This window comes from Perca fluviatilis, chromosome 7 (assembly GCF_010015445.1).
Source record: "Perca fluviatilis chromosome 7, GENO_Pfluv_1.0, whole genome shotgun sequence".
NCBI classification, from domain to species: Eukaryota; Metazoa; Chordata; class Actinopteri; order Perciformes; family Percidae; genus Perca; species Perca fluviatilis.
In genome coordinates, this window is record NC_053118.1 from 37,307,311 (window position 1) to 37,328,838 (window position 21,528).

At 39.5% G+C, this 21,528-nt stretch overlaps 2 protein-coding genes across 2 annotated transcripts in view; one reads left to right on the plus strand and one right to left on the minus strand.

The window, feature by feature from the left end:
- The window catches only part of LOC120562575 (collagen alpha-6(VI) chain-like), a 66,244-nt gene extending 57,950 nt beyond the window's left edge, over positions 1 to 8,294 (minus strand). The window contains 3 exon segments of the mRNA XM_039806351.1: positions 3,464 to 3,625; positions 5,221 to 5,344; positions 7,812 to 8,294. The gene's annotated coding sequence lies outside the window, so the exon portion shown is untranslated.
- A 9,296-nt stretch (positions 8,295 to 17,590) lies between these two features.
- On the plus strand, positions 17,591 to 19,128 carry LOC120562694 (hepcidin-like). Its single transcript, XM_039806544.1, has 3 exons — positions 17,591 to 17,713; positions 17,819 to 17,896; positions 19,033 to 19,128. Exons 1-3 carry the CDS (start codon positions 17,624 to 17,626, stop codon positions 19,126 to 19,128), a joined length of 264 nt encoding a protein of 87 aa, XP_039662478.1. The 5' UTR covers positions 17,591 to 17,623.
- The last annotated feature ends 2,400 nt before the right edge of the window (positions 19,129 to 21,528 follow it).

Genomic DNA, 21,528 nt, shown 5'->3' on the forward strand with positions numbered 1-21,528 from the left:
TTTCAAGGTCCATTTTAAAGCTTTTTCCAGCACCTTACACCACCGTAAAATATATACCAATACATAGTCAAAATTATTATTTAGTGTTTTTGTCACATTAAAAGACATAATGCTATAAACAGCCAAAATTGTGTTTCGTAATAGCAGAAGGATCAGATATTTAAGCAAAACACAAGTTTTATTTTTCAAAATGTAGACTATGCTTGTTATCTAACCTGCCTGAGTCAACGTAAAAACAATTACCCCAAACAAAATCACTCGACAGGTTCACTTCAGTAACCCTAAATTATCATCTTCTCTTCATGGTTCATAACATAACACACAGCAAGACAGCTATGGAGAGGAGCGGGAGGGAGGATCTGAGCCAAATGACATGCAGCTGGGTCATTCTGTGTCAAAATCCAGGAAAACTGTTTCTGCACCCTCTTAGATTTTGCTCAAAGTTTATGCTAACCTTAATGTCAGTGTTTTCACACTTTTTTCCAAATCTAGGGAATGCCGTACAAACTTGTAATGGTTAAGTCATATTGACATGTTTGTCTTCCATCCTACAAAGTTTGTGCTGCCTATGAATTAATGTCCAAATATTGCTTCCCAGATATTGTGATTTTCAGGCTGTAAAACTGAATAATTTCAAGGGCTAATAAAAATATGAAGACACAGGATTTGAACACAAATATTTTGCAGGCCTTGGTTTTGGGACACATTCTTGATATAGACAAGGTTTGAACAACATTTGAGACAGTGCAACAACAACCTTTAATTCCATTTTAACCCAGAAGAATGACAGTGCACAGGCACCTGCCTGATAAATAGCCTATATTAATTGAAAAAAAAATGTATTTCATTGCCAAGACATATATATTTATCTACTGGAATAGAGCAGTGTAAATATTGCAGAAGGCCATCCTCAACATTACAGTAGGCTACTTGTATGACATGTATGACGAGTATGGCTATGTTCACTGCATATGCTACAAATGAACGTGCCATGACAGACATGCAATACTAACTTTACATTATCACACCAAGTCCTCCCAGTCACTTAGCCTGCGAATTTACTGAAGTTACTAGCGTAAACAAATAGGCTCTAACTGACGGTAACGTGTACTGTAGGCTACTTCAGTTTGCTTACCTGAAACTTACTTCATGTGACTCGAGAGCGCAGACTCGCCCATTGTGAAAAGCTGCACATCTTTTTTGCAGACTTTACAAGAGGCAACTCGTTGGGTTTGTCCCCGTTTAATCCATAATTTATATTTTTCATCTTCCAGCCAACGTTCATCAATCAGCTATCCTAGCCTTAACCACTCAAGGTCAATACCTAACCCCAACCAATCGAGCTGCTTCCTAGGGCGGGTCTTGGCGTGGTGGCAGATCGCAGTCACAGATGCACAAGCGAGCAGGTTTAATTTTAGGCTCTCCAACATTTTATTTCTCCATTTAATAAACAAACTATTCAGTCAGATAGGTATTTGTTGTGAAAGAAATACATTTACAATTTCAAGCATTTTATCCAAAATTCAAGCACTTTTCAAACCTTGAAAACACAACATCAAAATTCAAGCATTTTCAAGGATTTCAAGCACCCGTATGAACCCTGAAGTATGGACTTATCTAACTCTGGGGGATACGGTGAATAAGATTAAGTCCCAATAAGTGTTCCTCTAAAATAATCTGTCTGGCTATCTCGTGTTGTCGTCCCATCGACCATGCAACGTTTAGTTTTTCTGGGTCTATAAATAAAACTATTTGGTCGTCTTTTTCGATACTTTTGTCGCTTTTCCCGAAGTTTTTTGTCACTTTTTTCCAATGTTTTTGTCACCTTTTTCAATGTTTTTTATCGATTTTCTTCTGCGCTTTTTATAGTTTTTTACGACATTTTTGTCACTTTTTTCAACATTGTTTCATTTATTTTTTTCAAATGCTACAAAATTGAATTAAACACCAAAATTCAATGAAAGTAGTGAACTGATCATTCATTTTACTTGTGAAGAGTGTTGTATGGAACCATCTATGTTATTTATTTTTTTGACAATTTGGTTGAAAGAAACCCAAATTTCAGACCTTTTGAAAACGGGTGAAATTTGCTTATGATCGACCCGTCTTCCAGAAGAAATTATTTCGGGCTGAATGGAACCTGGCAAAGGATATCATGTGTTCTGGGGCCGCATTTATAAAACTGTGCGTAGATTCTATTCTGAAAGATTTTGTGCGCAAAAACAAAATTCTGATTTACGGACATGCGTTACCTTATGCAAGGTCGTCCCATATTTGTCCTAATAAGGTCCATATTAATCAATCAATGAATATAGCAGCCTTGTAAAGAAGCCCTTGATGACCAATCATGAAACGAAAAAATGGGGAAAAACCACGATTCAGTGATTGTGAGATCGAGGTGCTCCTAACAGAGGTAGAACATCGAAACAAAAAATATATTTTTTTTACACAGTCTTAATACTTAGCTTTAGCTCAATTACCAATGATATATACATCATTTATGGTTGATATTTGCCATTTACCCCTGTGAGATCACATTTACAATCATATGATCATTTTTGTTTTTGGTGAGAAAACAAGGAAATTCAATTATAAAAAAGGTAAAAAAAATAGAAACAAGATTTTGGATCATTATTGGTGCTTATTTCTTAGAACTTAATCAGAACAGGTGAAAGTGTTGTACATATGTATGTTTCCCATAAACATAAATATATATTGATTTGATTACAGCAAAGACAACGTCGGCAGTATTGACGGCAAAATAGGCTACAGAATATTTGGTTCTGTGTTGACAGGTGCCATATTTGAAAATCGATAATTATTCTTTTCTTTTTTTTTTTTATTACATTTATATATCTGCATTTATATCAAAACCTAGAGACTTCCAAACATCAACATGTCATTTATTAATATGTATTCATGTCAAAATGACATATAAACATCTTTTCGTATTCTATTTTGCCTGGAAACGCTTCCAACAACACGCTTGCGTGTCGCGTGAAAAATAGGCATCGGTCCTATTTCTAGCATGCACGCATTTACGAGACGTGCGTGTCACACAGGCAGTGTGCAAGCTCTAACTTGTTAACATGGGAACCAAAATATGAACAGACAAGCCACGCAGCTGACACGCTCACACCACGCAGCAAGTGTGCAGGGGGGCCTTATTCTTTCTTGTCTTCTGGATGAAGAATTAACAAAATAAGTATGAAGGGACGTTTCACAGTTCCACATGTTTTCACAGTTGATTTCACAGATTTTTTTACTTCAATTCATGCAACATCTTCCCAAGAGTCAACAAGGAATTGTGTTAAATAATCCTGATTTCAATATTGACCAAAGTAATTCTGATTATGATTTTCTTTCAGCCCTTTAAGTTTACAGATCAAACCTGTAAAATCCACACTGCTGTTACATTTGCATCACTGCACACGTAAGTGAAAAAAAATTCAAAGTTACTTACAGATCTGCTGTGGCATGTGCTCCTCCTGCACCCAAACACAGGAGTCCCACAGTCATGTAGCTGCAGGCTCATTTTTTGAAGGATGAAGAAGAGGAGGAGGGGTAGGAGGAGGAGGGGTAGGACCAAGCCGCCAAGACTCCTCCCTACATCTCCCACCACATTCTGCAGGAGAAAAAGGAGAACATTTTTTAATTTGTGTGTGTGTGAATCAGAGTAGGCTTGTAACAAAATACTTGACAAATTTCACAGGAATCTAGCCTGGCCTAGAGTTTTCTTTTTTTTCCTGGATTAAACATGTAACGAAATGCAGAAAGAAAGGGCTAACAGCACAGGCAACCATATAACAACAGGTTAGGTCAACGAGTCCAATCTATTCCCCTTATGTTGGGGCTTTCAGAAACAAACTGAAACCTACACTGTACATTTGCTACCGTAAACTGCCAATGTATTCGCTGCTTCGATAGCCGGCAGCTGTCTGCTTTGAACACATTCACGTCACACTCTCTCTCATGGAGCCTACACGCTAACCACTGAGCTTCCCTGGTCTTAGAACACAAAGATATCCTGCCAGAACATACTTTCCAATCCATTGTTTTAGGAGTACATAACCTATTTGTACTAGTGTAGAAGTTTGGTATCATTTCGGGCATTATTAGTGGGGTCATTTACGAGATACATCACGCGCCCTTGCGCTAAGCTATTCAGCTGATAACGCTACTACGCTAACTCTCCTAATGTTCGACCCAGGTGAAAAAACCTTCTGGGGGGGTGTTCAGCTCGAGGTCATGGTGCAAAGGACCCTACGGTGAAATTACTCCGAACCATCACTTTAAGCTGTGCTTGAAGCTGTTGTCCTGTGAGCCGCCTATCATGCAAGCTGTTGACTCTCAGAAACTTGTCTTCTGATTCTGTTGTGGCTTTGGGTCTGCCAGACCTCTTCCTGTCAGAGCTTCCCCCAGTTTTCTAAGTGCCTTTTGATGGCGAAGAATACTGTACTCACTGACACCTTGACTTTCTTCGCAATTTCTCTGTAGGAAAGACCAACATTCTTAAGTGTTATGATGGTCCGTCTCTGTTCCATTGTTAATTGCCTTTTTCCCGCCATTTTTATGGCAACACACTACTTTCTGCAGTACAATACTGTTCAAATAATGCTCACGAGGGTACGGTACAACAGTGTGTAGTCTATATCCACCACGTTCCACTTTCGGGATTGTTCAGGTGCAAATTCCACCGGATGAGTTTAATTTCAGACAGATGTCCGTCCCCTTCCTCTGTGTTGGCGTTCTAACCTCCGGTGGATTTGTGAGGACTATGGTTAACTGCTCCTCAGATCTCTGCAGGGTAAATCCAGACAGCTAGCTAGACTATCTGTCCAATCAGAGTTTTCTCTCGCACAACTAAAACTACTTTTGAACGTACACGTTCCACCAAAACAAGTTCCTTCCCGAGACTATTTTTCAGAGGCACCGTTGCCCGTCCGGTGCTTAGCGCCCAACATGTTCTTTTCCCATCCAGGAATACTGTGTGGACTAGCCAGAAGGTCTGGCAATGGGAAACTAGATTATCTGTAAAATATAGTGTTTGGTGTTTTAAGCCCCCAACGTCATCTTCCAGGCAGTGCTGCCTGTAAGGCACTAGGATTAGGCAATGGTTTTGGGTTAGGGGCCTTGAAGTCGACGGTTGCAGCGCTGCCTTGAAGTTTCAATGTTTTTTACATTTAAACAATGTTACAAGCTGCAAGGTGTTTTACTGACCATGTGTCTGAAATGCCAGTTGGCCGTGGCGCTGCCAGGTGGAGTTAGGCGGCGCTGTGGAAAAGGTCCAACCAGGAGCAGCGCTTTGCCAGATGGCCCTCTGCAACGCCTCCCTGATCCCTCTCTGAAATCAAAATAATTGTCAGTTTGAGGGGTATCCTGAGAGAGCACAAGGGGATAAAAGACTATGGACTGAAAGAACAAAAAGACAGCACAGGATGTCTTGATAACCCATCCTAAATTACATTACATGTCTTAAGTATTGCTGTATGAGGCATGTTTTCATGGATCAGTATTGGTTAAAATAACGCAGATCATTTCTTTACTTAGTTCAGATCAACAATTTAAAGGGTAACTTTGGTTTTTTTTTTTCAAAATGGACCCCATTTTCCCATGTTTGTGTCTCAGTGATTAATGGGAACAACAATCTTTGAAATTTATCAAGTATTGCAGCGGCAAAACAAGCTGCAATGAGACGTTAATGGACAAATGTTTAGCGTCAGTCAGCGTCCACTAAAAGTTCTGTTTTTGCCACTGACAGACGCAGATTATTATTGATAAAACCAGAATATGGCACTGAGAATTATGTTGTATATAATTTGTCAAAAAGGCAAAGATCCTTATGTGCTCAAGTGAGATCTGGTGTTTTGCCATTGACTATTGAAACAGGACGATATGTTAATGTAGAGGAGGAGAAACGGATCTGTCCTATGTGTTGTTTGAATGATGTAGAAAATGAGTTCCATTTTGTTTTCTATTGTCCTTTTTATCGAGAGTAGCGTGATTTTTTGTTTTGTAGGATAAAAGCAGAGATTGATTTGGTAAAATGGATGATGCTCAAAGATTGAGATGGCTGTTGAAACATATACATTGGCTAATTATTTAGATAAGGCCTGGGAGAAGAGGAAAAAAGCTCTTTATCGAGTGTAGATGAGAACTAGTTGTTTATGTGTGGTATGTGTATACGTGTATATACATATGTGTATGTGTATATGTGTGTATGTCTATATATTTGTATTCATCCGAAAGATTTGTATATGCAACAGGAAGATGTTTGTTAAATAAGTAAATTTGTGGTGTCTTGTAATCCCATGTGGGATGGGGCAAAATATTTGGCATGACACAAAAATAAAATATAACTAACTAACTAACTAACTAACTATTCTAAGAGTCTGACAACATTATGGAAAGGATCCCTACAGAGATAGACCTTTTAGTTAAAGAGTAAGATCCTTTTTGTTTAACACGAAACAGCCCTGAAATCACCATCAACAAACCCACCAGACTCCATGTAAATAATCAGGACTTTTCATTGTGATATTTTGTGATTACATTTTGAATCTGCAGCGTTCTCTGTCAGGTAAATATAGTAGTACAATGTCTTCCTCTGATGTAGAAGTAGCCTACACTGTAAGTCAGTAGTAGGCTATACAGTGGAGTTGCATAATGAAGTGGTTTGGGGTCCTTCTGTAAGTAATTTTGGGGTACAATTTGGTTTTGAAAAATTCTACAAGCAGCAATACCACAGGACAAGCAATCGGCCCATTCCAAACAGGCCCATTTTCAACAGGCACTGTACTAGTATTTTTAAATTAGCATTCTGCAACAACAAAAAATCTCCCGTTCCCCCTTTTCTTTTTACAGACGTACAGAAAACTCAAAGTGTTGTACTGGTTTTCAGTTACTTAAAAAATAATGGAGCGGGTTAGATATGTTTTCTGATCTCTATCAACGGACTGATAACGACTGAATGACTCTCTGAGTGAGAGAGAATAAAAAGCTATTTGGATGGTGACAGTTGTTGTCTGTGGTCCATCATGCTGTCAAAACGCCTTCAAATATTAAGATATCTGACAATTCCAAAGACCTTCTTATGTTTGAGTTCTGGCCTTTTAATTAATGGCTCCACATCTGTAAAGATGGAGTTCCCCCAGCTGCTGCTACAACAACAACTTTTCTAATCTTTTAGCTCCATCTACAGGTGGAATCGCATTAAATGCTACAGATTATTACTTCAGTAAAAGTACTAATGCCACACTGTTAAAATACTCTGTTACAAGTAAAAGTCCTGCAGGGAAAATATTACTTAAGTAAAAGCCTGTAAGTATCATCAGGAAAATGTAAATGTGTAAAGTAACTAGTAACTAAAGCTGTAACAGATGAATGTAGTGGAGTAACTAAAGTAACTAGTAACTAAAGCTGTAACAGATGAATGTAGTGGAGTAACTAAAGTAACTAGTAACTAAAGCTGTAACAGATGAATGTAGTGGAGTAAAACGTACAATATTTCTCTCTGAAATGTAGCGGAGTAGAAGTAGAAAATGGCAGAACATGGATACTCAAGTAAAGTACAAGTACCTCGACATTTGGACTGAAGTGCAGTACGGGAGTAAATGTACTTAATTACATTCTACCTCTCATACCACGTAATATTAAACTTAAGGGAGACCTATTATAAAGCGTTTTCTAGTATTTTTGCGGTCGGTAATGTTGAAAAAAGCTACAACCCACACACAGACGTGCACGAGACATGTCCCGAAAACAACAGACCACCCCCCTACCCCTCCAGAAAAAAACAAGCAACAACGTACCTGTCGACAGAAACCATGGCATCCATGGCGGCAACGGCAACTTTTGCTGAGGTTTCTCCCCCATTCTCCAGTAACTGCTGAGTTTCCACAGGCAGCCTCAAAATAACGGCGGAAAAGTGCCCGGATGTTCACCGTTTTCACCTTTTCCGTTTTAGCTAGCTAGCTAGCTAGCTAGATAACTGAAATTGACAACTATTGCAGAGCAGTTAGCTAGGTTAGTAGCTAGCCAATGACAGGGCAGACTCGCAAATGTGCCTCCAATATATTCTCCCTCTATGGTATACCTAAACATATGCTATATTTAAAATCCTGTGAAAATTAAAATAAATTTAGCCTAGCTACGTCTCGGTATGACTAGCTACAGTGATGTTAACAGCTAACGTTAGCATTAGCTTGGCAGAGGGATGACCAGGCAGTTGGTAACCGTTAGCTGTTCAGTTTCTATCTGGCCTAAACTATGTTGGTAACGTTAAGTTTTCTACGCCGCCAGTCACACACTTTACCGCCTAAAAGTTGGGTTTAGGTAAATTTAAATAACGTTATGTATCGCTAAAAACCAGCTGGTTGTCATTGCTACAATGCTAGTGTTACTACTAAAACAAATAAAAACCTTATATACTGTCTATGATAAAAACTCACCACTCCAGCCTTGTTTAACGGAAAAAGAGCTCGCGCGGCGGGGGAAGGAGACATTTCATTGGTTCTTTGGTTCTTTCCAAGCGGACCATAAGCGAGGCACTGATTGGTGGGCGTTTTATTTTTTTTATTTTTTAGTGATGCAAAGTTCAAAACATCAAAAACTCCAAAAATATGGGCTCCTGGGTGGGTCCATATGTCAATGGGTGGGTCACCTGGTTGCACGTGTTTGGAGTTATATTCTTTTTTTTATTCAAGAGCGACAAAAAATAAAGATAATATATATTTTTAAATATAAAAAAAACATTACATCAAATCTCCGATTTTGGGGGCGTTATTACAGGATTACAGCAGCTACAGATGACGGATCTTTTTTGCACCTTTTTCAGAGCCCAGAAGTTATTTATTGCTGTCAGGGTGTAAAGACCATTTCAAACAATGTATATATAAAGTGAAGCCTATATATGAAATAGTTACCAACCCTAGCTTTAATGCAGTGTCGTAGTCTACGTGATACATATGTTTATGCAATATACCCACTAAGAAAGCTCCAGGATTTCCATGTACCCACTTAAAATGCACAATGACAAGCAACAACATACTTTCCATTATGTTTTTCTTCTTCACATAGGCTAAATAAAGGGATTTCCACCATAAATTGGTGCATAAAAGTGTATCCGAAGGACAGGAAATTAAGTTGTTGATGCTCATAACTTCCCAGGGGGAGGGCACCCAGACCCCCCCACTATGCGCAATAAGCACTTCGCTAAAGGCTGCAACATTTAGATGTAATTGTGGTGGAAGATTTCTGTCAACAGACTGGGCAATAAAGACAAGTTGTTCCATGAGAGTTTGTTCAATTTTATTATTGCTTGCAAGCAAGGAGCATGAGTTACACAGCACACATATCTGAGTACAGTGGAAGAGATCTCAAAGTAGCACTCAAAGACAAGAGTATATATATTTTTGGCAGAGGAACAGCATCCTGTTTGCACCAGGAAATATCTTGCTATAGCAGGATAACAAAACAATAAATCAGGACACATCTGGGCGTACGCGTCTGGGAGTCACTTCTCTTATGCAGTAATTTTTCATCAATGTCTGCAACATAACCTTTTCTGTCCAGACAGAAAAATCCCTTTATAGTCAACTCAACATGACCTTTCTGTCAGAACTAAAACATCCCATTACATAATTTAAGTTTTTGTTCCTTTTCAGTGTTTTTGCAGCTTTTTTAAAACATTTTTGTCGTCTGTTTTTTTTTGACAATTTGGTTTGAGGTTGGTATTGCATTTCAGAAAATCTTTTCTTTAAAAACAAACTCAAATGCACTTAATATGTTTAGTTTTTTTGAGAGTTGTTGAGAAATGTAGCTTTTTCCGAAAATTAAACCAAACTATTGTAGTATTGTATATATAGTATATCATAGTATCAGTAGAATACTCGATTACTAAAATAATTGATAGCTGCAGTTTTTTTGTGACAATTTTTTCGACATATTTGGCGCCTGTTTCATGTTTTTTTGAACACTTTTTTGTCGCCCTTTATAAAAAAAAGATAATTTTTCCAACGTTTTTGATGCTTTTTTCAGACATTTTTGTCTCTTCTTTTGTGTTTAATTTTTATGTTTTTGTCCCTTTTTTTTTTTATACATGCATACACGTCCCGGGACCTCCCTGGGTATAGTCGGAGATCTTCCCCGGTAGTTTCTCCCTCACACCAGAAGGCGGCGCCATCAGACAGGACACTCAGCAGCAGGGATGTAGAGGAACTTAAACCAAACACACCCCGTTAAACTGATGTTCATTCACAGGAACAGAGTTTACTTTAAGTTTAGAACATGTCAAGGGAAAAATCTAATGTATTAAAGTACTATTTAGAGCTACTATACTTCCACTGTATCATCACCTCCAGACTGAGCTACTGCAACAGCGTTCTTTAAGGACAGGGGCGGATCTACAGGGGTTGCATGGGTGGCAAATGCCACCCTAAAAGAAAGCCTTGCCACCCCTGCTGCCACCTCAGTTGGTAGCAACAAATTAAAAGTTACGGCCAATTTGACCATTTGAGTGCGAATCTCCAAAGTCCAATTGCAGTCAGTCAAAAACAGTTTGCTTCCCCTCTCACACATCTGTCACTCATCACCTGTGTCTTACCTTAATGCCTTTCCTGTGATAATGCCCCTTACTTCTATCATACTTCTATCTCCTATTAAGTGAGATCACATTGTATGGTCGCCTCAAATGCAGGACATTGATTACATGAGATTGACTTTGTCTGTATGACAAATTTAACTAGTATGCTAAATTTAACAAAAAGAAATCTGGGTTATCTTGAGTTGTTGCCGCCCCCTGTCCTAGTCCCCCCCCCTGTCCTCCACTCCTAGACATGAATAAGGAAATAAATAACAGGTGCCAAAAGTAAGGTCTGCACTTTTTTTAAACAAAGCGCCATGAAGGTTGTGCTTTAACAACAGAGATTCTTGGTGGAGTGCTAAACTCAAAATCCAATCGCTTTGTTCCAAAAGGTGAAGAAAAGGTAGCACATCTCAAGTTAAGAAGGACAAAATGCTCTCGTTTCACTTGTTTTAGTGACATGAAGGAGAGAAGAGATTGTGTCCCAGACAGAGAAATGACCCAGGAACAGAGAGGTACCGTATTTTCCGCACTATAAGGCGCACTTAAAAGCCTTTAATTTTCTCAAAAAACGACAGTGCGCCTTATAATCCAAAGCGCCTTATATATGGATCAATTGGTTAATTGGTTGATCCATAGTGGTTGTACATGGCGTTCAAGGCGCTCTGTCAAAATGTTTCAGTATGAAAAACCAATAAAAACAATTTAATAATAATAAAATGTTTCAGTACGACTGGTAAACTACAAAGCCGCACCGCTTGCAGCATTAGCATAGTCGCCCAACTGTTCAATTCGGACACTGAATTAAAAGAATTCGAGGGATTCGTGGACGGGGAATGAACTGAAAATGTGAGCTTTACGTGTTATACGTAACTGAACAATGTTGAGTTATGCACTAACATTTGATTTAGTGGTATCAGACTGTTTCTTTTACTACGTGTTTACTGAATTAGGGAAAAGTTCCCCTCCATGTTTGGGAGAAGAGTGAGCAAGGCTGGGAGATATTGTTAATATGCACATCAACGTTTGAACAACGTTACCATGGGAGTGATCGGAGTTGTCAGAACACTTAATAAAGTTTGACTTCATCTGACTGTTTTGTTGACATTCCCTTTAGCACAGCTCCATCTAGTGGATGCATAACGCAACCCCAGTCAAACGTCTGACTGCAGTATCTTCTATTCTATGAGCCTTATAATCCGGTGCACCCTATATATGAAAACAGTTCTAAAATAGGCCGTTCATTGAAAGTGCGCCTTATAATCAGGTGCGCCTTATAGTGCGGAAAATACGGTAAATGACTTCACTGAAGACTTGTCATTTTCATCTTGGCATGGTTGTAATACATACAGTTCAGAGCATGCTTGGGATCAACTGTGAGTTTACTAGGAAGTTCTTTTAGAAAGAACTTTTTTAATTCGGTGAAATTACAGGCAAAATAGAGATAAGGTTTAAGAGATTAACAGAATCATGGCTCCATTAAACCCAAGTAAACTTTACTGTTTGCCTGCAGAAATGTCACGTTTTTAACACGAGTAGTGGATTGGAATGATTACAGTTTTTCTCAATTGCTTAAACACATTTGCCCACTCTGACATCACATTTTCAAAACAGTTAACACACAGGATAAAACTGAAGCTCAATGGCCAAAATGACTCATTTTGTTAGCAAAATGCTCTAACACTCACAAAACATTAAAAGCATGCAACACAAGCAAATATTTCCATCAAACACCACAACTTGTGGTCAAATTAATTTATTCTTTCAATCAATCATTACACAATGGACAACAAAATACAAAATACAGCCATCAATATGAAATATGACACTTTACAAACTCAAATGGATACTGAAAAAGAAGAAAGAAAAAAGCTACCAAAGGAAACTTATGGGTGGAAATACCTTTAAAAAAAAAAACATTTAGTCCATTCGTTCTTGACGATTATGCCACAGGTTCTCATCAACATTGCATTGAATGTTTTCCCTTGCAATGCACCCAGGGAAATACCATCCATCCCTGGCAGTCCTCTGCACCTATTGCCAGGCAACCAGCATTCATTGCCTCCAGGAGGGGTATCTGCTCATATGGCCGGTGATCATACACCTTCCACCTCCAAGCAGAGAAGAACTCCTCGATTGGGTTCAGAAAAGGGGAGTATGCAGGAAGGAAGTGCATCATAATACGAGGCTGTGCTGCAAACCATTCGTTCACAAGGCGCGAGTGATGGAAAGCCACATTGTCCCAAATTATGACATACAGAGTCATGCCAGGCCTCAACAGCCCTCTCTCTTGGGGTGGAATCAGTATTTCTTTAAATGAATCAAGAAATGTGATGAGGCGTTCTGTATTGTATGGGCCAATGGTTGGTATGTGGCAAAGGACCCCATCATTGGAGATGGCAGCACACATGGTGATATTGGCACCCCTCTGACCTGGCACTGTGACAGTGGCCCTCTGCCCAATGATGTTCCTCCCACGTCTCCTCACTTTACAGAGGTTGAAGCCGGCTTCATCCACAAAAATGAATTTGTGATGTGCCCCTTCAGCTTCAAGCTCCATTATTCTCTAAGAAAAAGAGCAAATTCATAAAGCAAATTACAGTATTCCAGTCGCATGTAACTATGGTAAACAAGGTATTACAATAACAAAATCTGTACCTGCACATACTGGAATCATGCCTCCTTTACGATGTCAGAGTTTCTTTGAAATGGAACTCGGTACAGCTGCTTCATTCTGACATGGTGTCGTTTAAGGACTCAATCTATAGTTGCCAAACTCACACTGTTTATATTTCTAAATGCTCTCTGATCTGCAATTACTGCTGCCTGGATTTCATGCAGTCTGATTGCATTGTTTGCCACTACCATTACATCAGTACAACTGGACAGACCCCTGTACACTATAAATATCTTTCCTCTGCCACCAGTGTGTGGTAATGTGTGGATCCTATAAAGTAAAAGAAGCAAGCGTACCAAATTGAAATTACTGTATGACAGTCACATAAATGGGATTGATAAAACATCTGCATTACTGTAGACACAGTTTGTTCTGCTAACAGGGCAATACAGTAAAGCTGAAATACACAGTGGTATACATTACAGTAACACTGTGAATTACCTGTTCTCATTCCGAAAAAGCCTGACAATAGATGCCACAGTGCTCCGAGTCAGAATGGGCTGGACCCTTTGTCCAGCCTCTCTAAAGGACAAGCCATGATTGATGACATGGTCAATAATTGTTGCCCGAATTTCATTTGAAACTTGAGCTCGATTTTGTCCTCTTGCTGCTGCAGCTCCTCCACCACGCATACGGGCATACTCTGCATATGTGTGTGTGTGTGCACGCATGTGTGTGTGTGACTGTGTGCGACTGTGTGCGTGTGTGTGTGTGACTGTGTGTGCCTGACTGTGTGTGTGCATGTGTGCGCGTGTGTGTGACTGTGTGTGTGTGCGTGTCTGACTGTGTGTGTGTGTGTGCATGTGTATGTGTGACTGTGTGTGTGTGCGTGTCTGACTGTGTGTGTGTGTGTGTGTGTGCATGTGTATGTGTGACTGTGTGTGTGCATGCATGTGTGTGCATGTGTGTGTGTGACTGTGTGTGACTGTGTGTGCGTGCATGTGTGTGTGTGTGTGTGTGTGTGCGTGTGTGTGACTGTGTGACTGTGTGCGTGTGTGCATGCGAGACACATGTGTGTGTGTGTGTGTGTACCTCGACGAGGCGGAGGTCTGCTGGGACTCTCTCTCCGACTGAGAGACAGACTGTGTCTCCAGGAACCAGCTCTCTGGCCAGCATGTGCTCCACGTTGCCGATTTTATACTTTTTTCAAATGCACTCGGGCGCCGCATGATTAACATCGCGCAACATCAGCCACTCAATCAGCTGTTATACTGCAAGGCTGTATGTATTTTATATATACAGTGCCTTGCGAAAGTATTCGGCCCCCTTGAACGCTTCGACCTTTTGCCACATTTCAGGCCTCAAACATAAAGATATAAAACTGTAATTTTTTGTGAAGAATCAACAACAAGTGGGTCCCAATTATGAAGTGGAACGAAATTCATTGGCTATTTCAAACTTTTTTAACAAATAAAAAACTGAAAAAGTGGGCGTGCAAAATTATTCAGCCCCTTTACTTTCAGTGCAGCAAATCTCTCCAGAAGTTCAGTAAGGATCTCTGAATGATCCAATGTTGACCTAAATGACTAATGATGATAAATAGAATCCAGCTGTGTGTAATCAAGTCTCCGTATAAATGCACCTGCTCTGTGATAGTCTCAGAGGTCCGTGTAAAGCGCAGAGAGCATCATGAAGAACAAGGAACACACCAGGCAGGTCCGAGATACTGTTGTGGGGAAGTTTAAAAGCCGGGTTGGATACAAAAAGATTTCCCAAGCTTTAAACATCCCAAGGAGCACTGTGCAAGCGATAATATTGAAATGGAAGGAGTATCGGACCACTACAAATCTACGAAGACCCGGCCGTCCCTCTAAACTTTCAGCTCATACAATGAGAAGACTGATCAGAGATGCAGCCAAGAGGCCCATGATCACTCTGGATGAACTGCAGAGATCTACAGCTGAGGTGGTAGACTCTGTCCATAGGACAAAAATCAGTCGTATACTGCACAAATCTGGCCTTTATGGAAGAGTGGCAAGAAGAAAGCCATTTCTTAAAGATATCCATAAAAAGTGTCGTTTAAAGTTTGCCAAAAGCCACCTGGGAGACACACCAAACATGTGGAAGAAGGTGCTGTGGTCAGATGAAACCAAAATCGAACTTTTTGGCAACAATGCAAAACGTTATGTTTGGCGTAAAAGCAACACAGCTCATCACCCTGAACACACCATCCCCACTGTCAAACATGGTGGTGGCAGCATCATGGTTTGGGCCTGCTTTTCTTCAGCAGGGACAGGGAAGATGGTTAAAATTGATGGGAAGATGGATGGAGCCAAATACAGGACCATTCTGGAAGAAAACCTGATGGAGTCTGCAAAAGACCTGAGACTGGGACGGAGATTTGTCTTCCAACAAGACAATGATCCAAAACATAAAGCAAAATCTACAATGGACTGGTTCACAAATAAACATATCCAGGTGTTAGAATGGCCAAGTCAAAGTCCAGACCTGAATTCAATCGAGAATCTGTGGAAAGAACTGAAAACTGCTGTTCACAGCGCGCTCCATCCAACCTCACTGAGCTCGAGCTGTTTTGCAAGGAGGAATGGGCAAAAATGTCAGTCTCTCGATGTGCAAAACTGATAGAGACATACCCAAGCGACTTACAGCTGCGTAATCGCGCAAAAGGTGGCGCTACAAAGTATTAACTTAAGGGGGCTGAATAATTTTGCACGCCCAATATTTCAGTTTTTTATTTGTTAAAAAAGTTTGAAATATCCAATAAATTTCGTTCCACTTCATGATTGTGTCCCACTTGTTGTTGATTCTTCACAAAAAATTACAGTTTTATATCTTTATGTTTGAGGCCTGAAATGTGGCAAAAGGTCGAAAAGTTCAAGGGGGCCGAATACTTTCGCAAGGCACTGTATATATATTTTTGTTTTTTTGTTGGATATTGGATGTCTAACATTGCACTTTAGATGTGTGTGAATTCCCCACACCAGGAGTAATTTATATAATTCTATTTTATAGCGATTGATTACTATCTGTTAAAAACATCTTCTCTGTTCTATGCTGTATGTAAAATGTTCTATTAAAGAAAAGATAGAAAATAAAGATTTGTGTGTGCTGTAAAGTAGGGCTGGGCGATATGGAGAAAATCAGCTATCATGATGTTCTTGACCAAATACCTCGATATCGATATCGCGGTGATATTCTAGGGTTGACAACTGGTGCTTTAACAAAATATCTTCACACTTAGATTTTAGATAAATAATCATCAGTAATGTGGACATAATGACTAAGTGGGGAAAAGGCAAATAATAGAACAGCTAGAACAGTCTGGTAAGTTCAGAAAAGTACATCACTTTACTGTAATGCAGCCTTTAAAACCAGGAAAAGACAACACTTATGTCATATCACTATATTACCATATCCACAATCTAAGACAATAACTAGTCTCATATCACGATATCAATATAATATCGATATATTGCCCAGCCCTACTGTAAAGAAAATATGAAATCTGAATCGGCTAAAATCGGTATCGGCAGTTTAAACTCACTGAAAAATCTGAATCCGCCTAGAATATTGTCATCGGTGCATCTCTAACAAAAACAAAAATTGACTAACTGATAGGGCTGTGCAATTTATCAAATTGTATTTACGGTTTTGATTTTGGGTCCTAACGGTCACAAAAACAGTGTCACCTTTTTTTTCGTACATTATGTTTTGTAAGTAAAGTCCTATTTTGTCTTGTGGTCTGAATGGGATAAAAAGTTCAAAAGTTCAAAGTATGAAGGGAAAGGTCACACTTCAAGGTGTTTTCACTGTTGATTTGTTTAACTGTTTCACTGTTTTTTTTAACTTCATTTAATGCAACATCTTCCCAAAAGTCAGCGAGTAATCGTGTTAAATAATGACCAAAATAATTGAGATTATGATTTTTTTTCCATAATACTGTGGCTAACACACAGACTATGGAGAAGTAGCTCATTCAACCACACTTCAACACATCTCAACTGTCCCTTTATATGAAATATAATCATATGTATCAGACAACAAGAAAAGGCACACAAAGGAGAGCAGAATAAAGAGGAAAGATCAAATCCAAAAGAAAAGAATAAAAACCAACAAATGGAGGCTTATTTGGCTGGAAATGAGACGTTTTCTTTTCAGTCTAGACAATACTAGGTAATATACAATTCCCAACCCTTCCCAGCATCATCCAGGAAGGGATGCAAGCCCATTCTTGGAGGCATGTCAGTGCTGCCAGTGATGGAGCAACAGTGGCCTGAGTGACTATAAATATCAGCATGTTTTACACACTCAGCCAATACACAGGGGACTCACTCAAAGAGCTGACAGAGACACCCAAAGGTCTGAAGAAGTCTACTTGATTGAACAACTTGAACCATCCTAAGATGAAGACATTCTATGGCGTTGCAGTTGCAGTGGCCGTCGTGCTCACCTTTGTTTGTATTCAGCAGAGCTCTGCTGTCCCAGCCACTGAAGTAAGAACCTGATTTAAACTCATTTCATTCACTTATTAGCTTGAAATGTTTTGTCAAAATGCTAAAATGTGGTTCCTACTGTAAATGTGCACAACTCCTCAACAGGTGCAAGAGCTGGAGGAGCCAATGACCACCGAGAATCCGGTTGCTGAATATGAGGCGACATCAGTGGACTCATGGAAGGTACAAATCTTGAATTTTGGACAAACTCTAGTAAACTTAGCTGCTGTCTAAACGAACCATCGTCTCCGCTGGAGCGGTAAACCTGTGGTTTATATATTATAAGACCAAAACAGATGCATGTGGCTACTTAATATGCACCTGAATGACAAAATCATCATGTTTTCAATTTACTAAGTGACAACTGTACATGTAGTAACAGGTAGGCTATGTTATAAAAAATAGAGTATCCATCGCTACTGTAAAGGAAAATAAAAATAAAAAATCCTACCTATCCCCTAAAGAAATCAAAATGAAAATTAAAATAAATTCCCTACCGACCCATGACCTCAACTGACAACCAACCGAAAAAAACAGTTATTTCTTTTTATGCCCTACAAAGTGCCCTCATGCTCTCTATAGAAGGAGAGAGAACAGACAGAGTGGTTGATGACTAGGGTTGGGTATCGTTTGGGTTTTTTCCGATACCGGTGCTAAAGCGATACTTTTACAACAGTGCCGGTGCCTAAACGGTGCCTGAACCGGCACTTTTTAATAAAGTAAAAAAAAGAAAAAAGAAAAAAAAAAGAAGGGTAATAAACAACAGTCGGCGACATTAAAGAACGGCTTGTTTATTGCTTAGGCCATATGGTTAAAATTAAATGATTTAATAATAATGTTATAACAATAACTTATAATAATGACTTATTTCACCAGTAAATTGCTGTTGAATGACAAAAACAACCACCAGATGGGAAAAGGGTATTTTGCAATAACTTTGAATGCACCACGAGGCTACCAGTTTCAAGTGAGCGCACGTGTTGTTTAATTCCGACAACGACAGCTGTTGTGCTGCTGTCAGACTGTTACGTCCCGGTGTTGGAATCCTCTACAGTGAAATACAGTCACACTTTACACTGTTTAACGTTAGCTGTCAGCATTTTAACCCTGTTTAATCCAGCTGCTAGCTAACAGTAGGCTAACGTTACCTGCTGTTGAGTGTAGTGTAAAGTCAGGCACCAAAATTTTCATTCTTATTCGGTCTCGTTACTACCGTTTACGTCGGAACCGCTGCCCTATTGGCACCGCGTTTCGGTACCCAACCCTAGTGATGACGCTGGAGATGAACACATTGCTCATGTCTTTTGTCTTTCACACAGATGCCGTATAAAATCAGAAACAAGCGGTTCATTTCGTGTCGCTGGTGCTGCAGCTGCTGCAACCCCGCTTTCTGCGGAGTGTGCTGCTCATTCTGAGGATTCCTGCTCCAACAACTACTGTCAAATTCGGATGTTTCTAAACTTCATCATGCTGTAGTTAATGTGCATGTAGCCTACTCAGTGATGTGACTGCATCGTCCACTGGTTTTGCTAAATATCTGATACTGCTGTGGATTTTCACAATAAAGCTGAATGTCCCTAAATCAAAGTGTGTTGAAGTGTTTCAGTTACAAATAGAAGTAGAGCTTTTTCACAGAAGACATTTTGTCACAGTAGGAAAAGCATAATTATTCCGGTTTCCGGAGGGTCAAAAAACTCTTTGTTTACTTGTGTGTCGGTGTGTGCCTCGAGCCGGCATATGTGTTTGTGTTTGTGTGTGTGTGTGTGTGTGTGTGTGTGTGTGTGTGTGTGTGTAGGGAGTGGGTGATAGAGCGAGGGAGAAAGTGAGAGAGTGACAGCATTTGTCTTCGGAACAAGTCGCGACTCTAGAGTCCTAGTGAGAGAAACAAAGTGTCTCCCCTGTTCTTTCTAACCACACACACACACACACACACACACACACACACACACACACACACACACACACACACACACACACACACACACACACACACACACACACACACACACACACACACACACACAGTTACTAGTTATTTTACACATTTACATTGTCCTGATGATACTTACAGACTTTTACTTAAGTAACATTTTCCCTGCAGGACTTTTACTTGTAACGGAGTATTTTAACAGTGTGTCGTTAGTACTTTTACTGAAGTAATAAAGGATCTGAATACTTATTCCACCTGCTGGTAACCATTGAGCAAAGTAGTACAGATGTGGGTGCTAGTCTGTAGCATTTGATACGATTCCACCTGTAGATGGAGCTAAAAGATTATATAAAAGTTGCTGTTGTAGCAGCTCGGGAACTCCGTCTTTACAAATGTGGAGCCATTAACCCTCAATGTTGTCTTTGGGTGTTGTTTAATTAGTATCGATGATGCGTTGCTGTGTAGAAAGGAATCTGCCGACACTGTTTCTTGATTATAAAGGTTTATTCACATTCAAGAATTCAGCATCAAATTACAAGCCCTGCAGAGCTCGGAGAGGACAGCTTCTCAGATTCTCTAAAGTCACTCTAAAGTTCTTTGTGTGTGTGCCACATGTGTATATTCCATGAATTGGGGTGGGATCGAAAACTAACCAATGGCTTCATGCCAACTGGCTCTCTCTAAGAGTCCATTGATAATGCTTTTTCCAGATGTCTTCTGAAAGTAGGCTGAAGTTAATCTGGGTTTCTTTGTTACCCAAAGCTTAAGTACAAATCATATAGAATATGCAGATACAATAAGATGACCATATACCTCACGGGTCAAATTTGACCTGTTTTAAAAGTTTCTATATCAGAAATGTGGGTTTCTTTCAACCAAATTGCCCTAAAATAACATGGATGGTTCCCTACAACACTCTTCACAATTACAGATCAGTTCACTACTTTTATTGAATTGTGGGTGTTTTATTTAATATTATAGCATATTTCTGCTTTTTAAACTAAAAAATGTGGTATAATTTCATATAATTGAAGGTTATTATCCATTAATTCCAAGAATAAGTGTTAAACTAGTCATTATTATTTGATGTTAGTGGTGGGTGTATACTGGTGGTAGTGGGGGAAAAGCGTTAGGGTTGCAAAATTCCAGAAATTTTCCAAGTTGGAAACTTTCGATGGGAATTCAGGGGAATTAATGGGAATAAACTGGATATTTTTAATATTGCTTGTTATGATACTGTTAGTCTATAACAGTGAACTTAAATTTAGTTGAAAGAAAAACCCATCTTCTAGCATAATCTTGGTTAAAACAACCTGATTTAATGCAACTTCAGTTGAATATCCTCCCTATATTCATCAATGACATGCACGCACGCAGTAATCAGCATAGGCTACTACATACTTGCCAACATTTAGTTGTTATAATACGGGAGTTTTTTCCCCAGCTAAACTTTCCATGGAAAGCAATATTAAAAATATCCAGTTTATTCCCATTAATTCCCATTTAATTCCCATTAATTCCCATGAAAGTTTCCAAATTGGAATGTTTCCAAAATTTCCCAGCTAAACTTTCCACGGAAAGTTTCCGGAAATGTACCAGAAAATTTCCGCCCCTTTGCAACCTTAGTGATACGCAGAGGTGTCAATTCCAGGTCCAGAAAGTAAAAGTCCTGCCATGTGTTTATTCCACCAATGAACTCAGCCAGCTGATTTCACTACTAATTAGTGAAATCAGCTGGCTGAGGTCATTGGTGGAATAAACACATGGCAGGACTTTTACTTTCTGACCTGGAATTGACATGCGCTGTAGCGGAGTGGCAATCGGGAGAGTCTGGACTTTTCCCGGTCTGATAATAGTTATACATCGCAAGTTCATAACAACACCA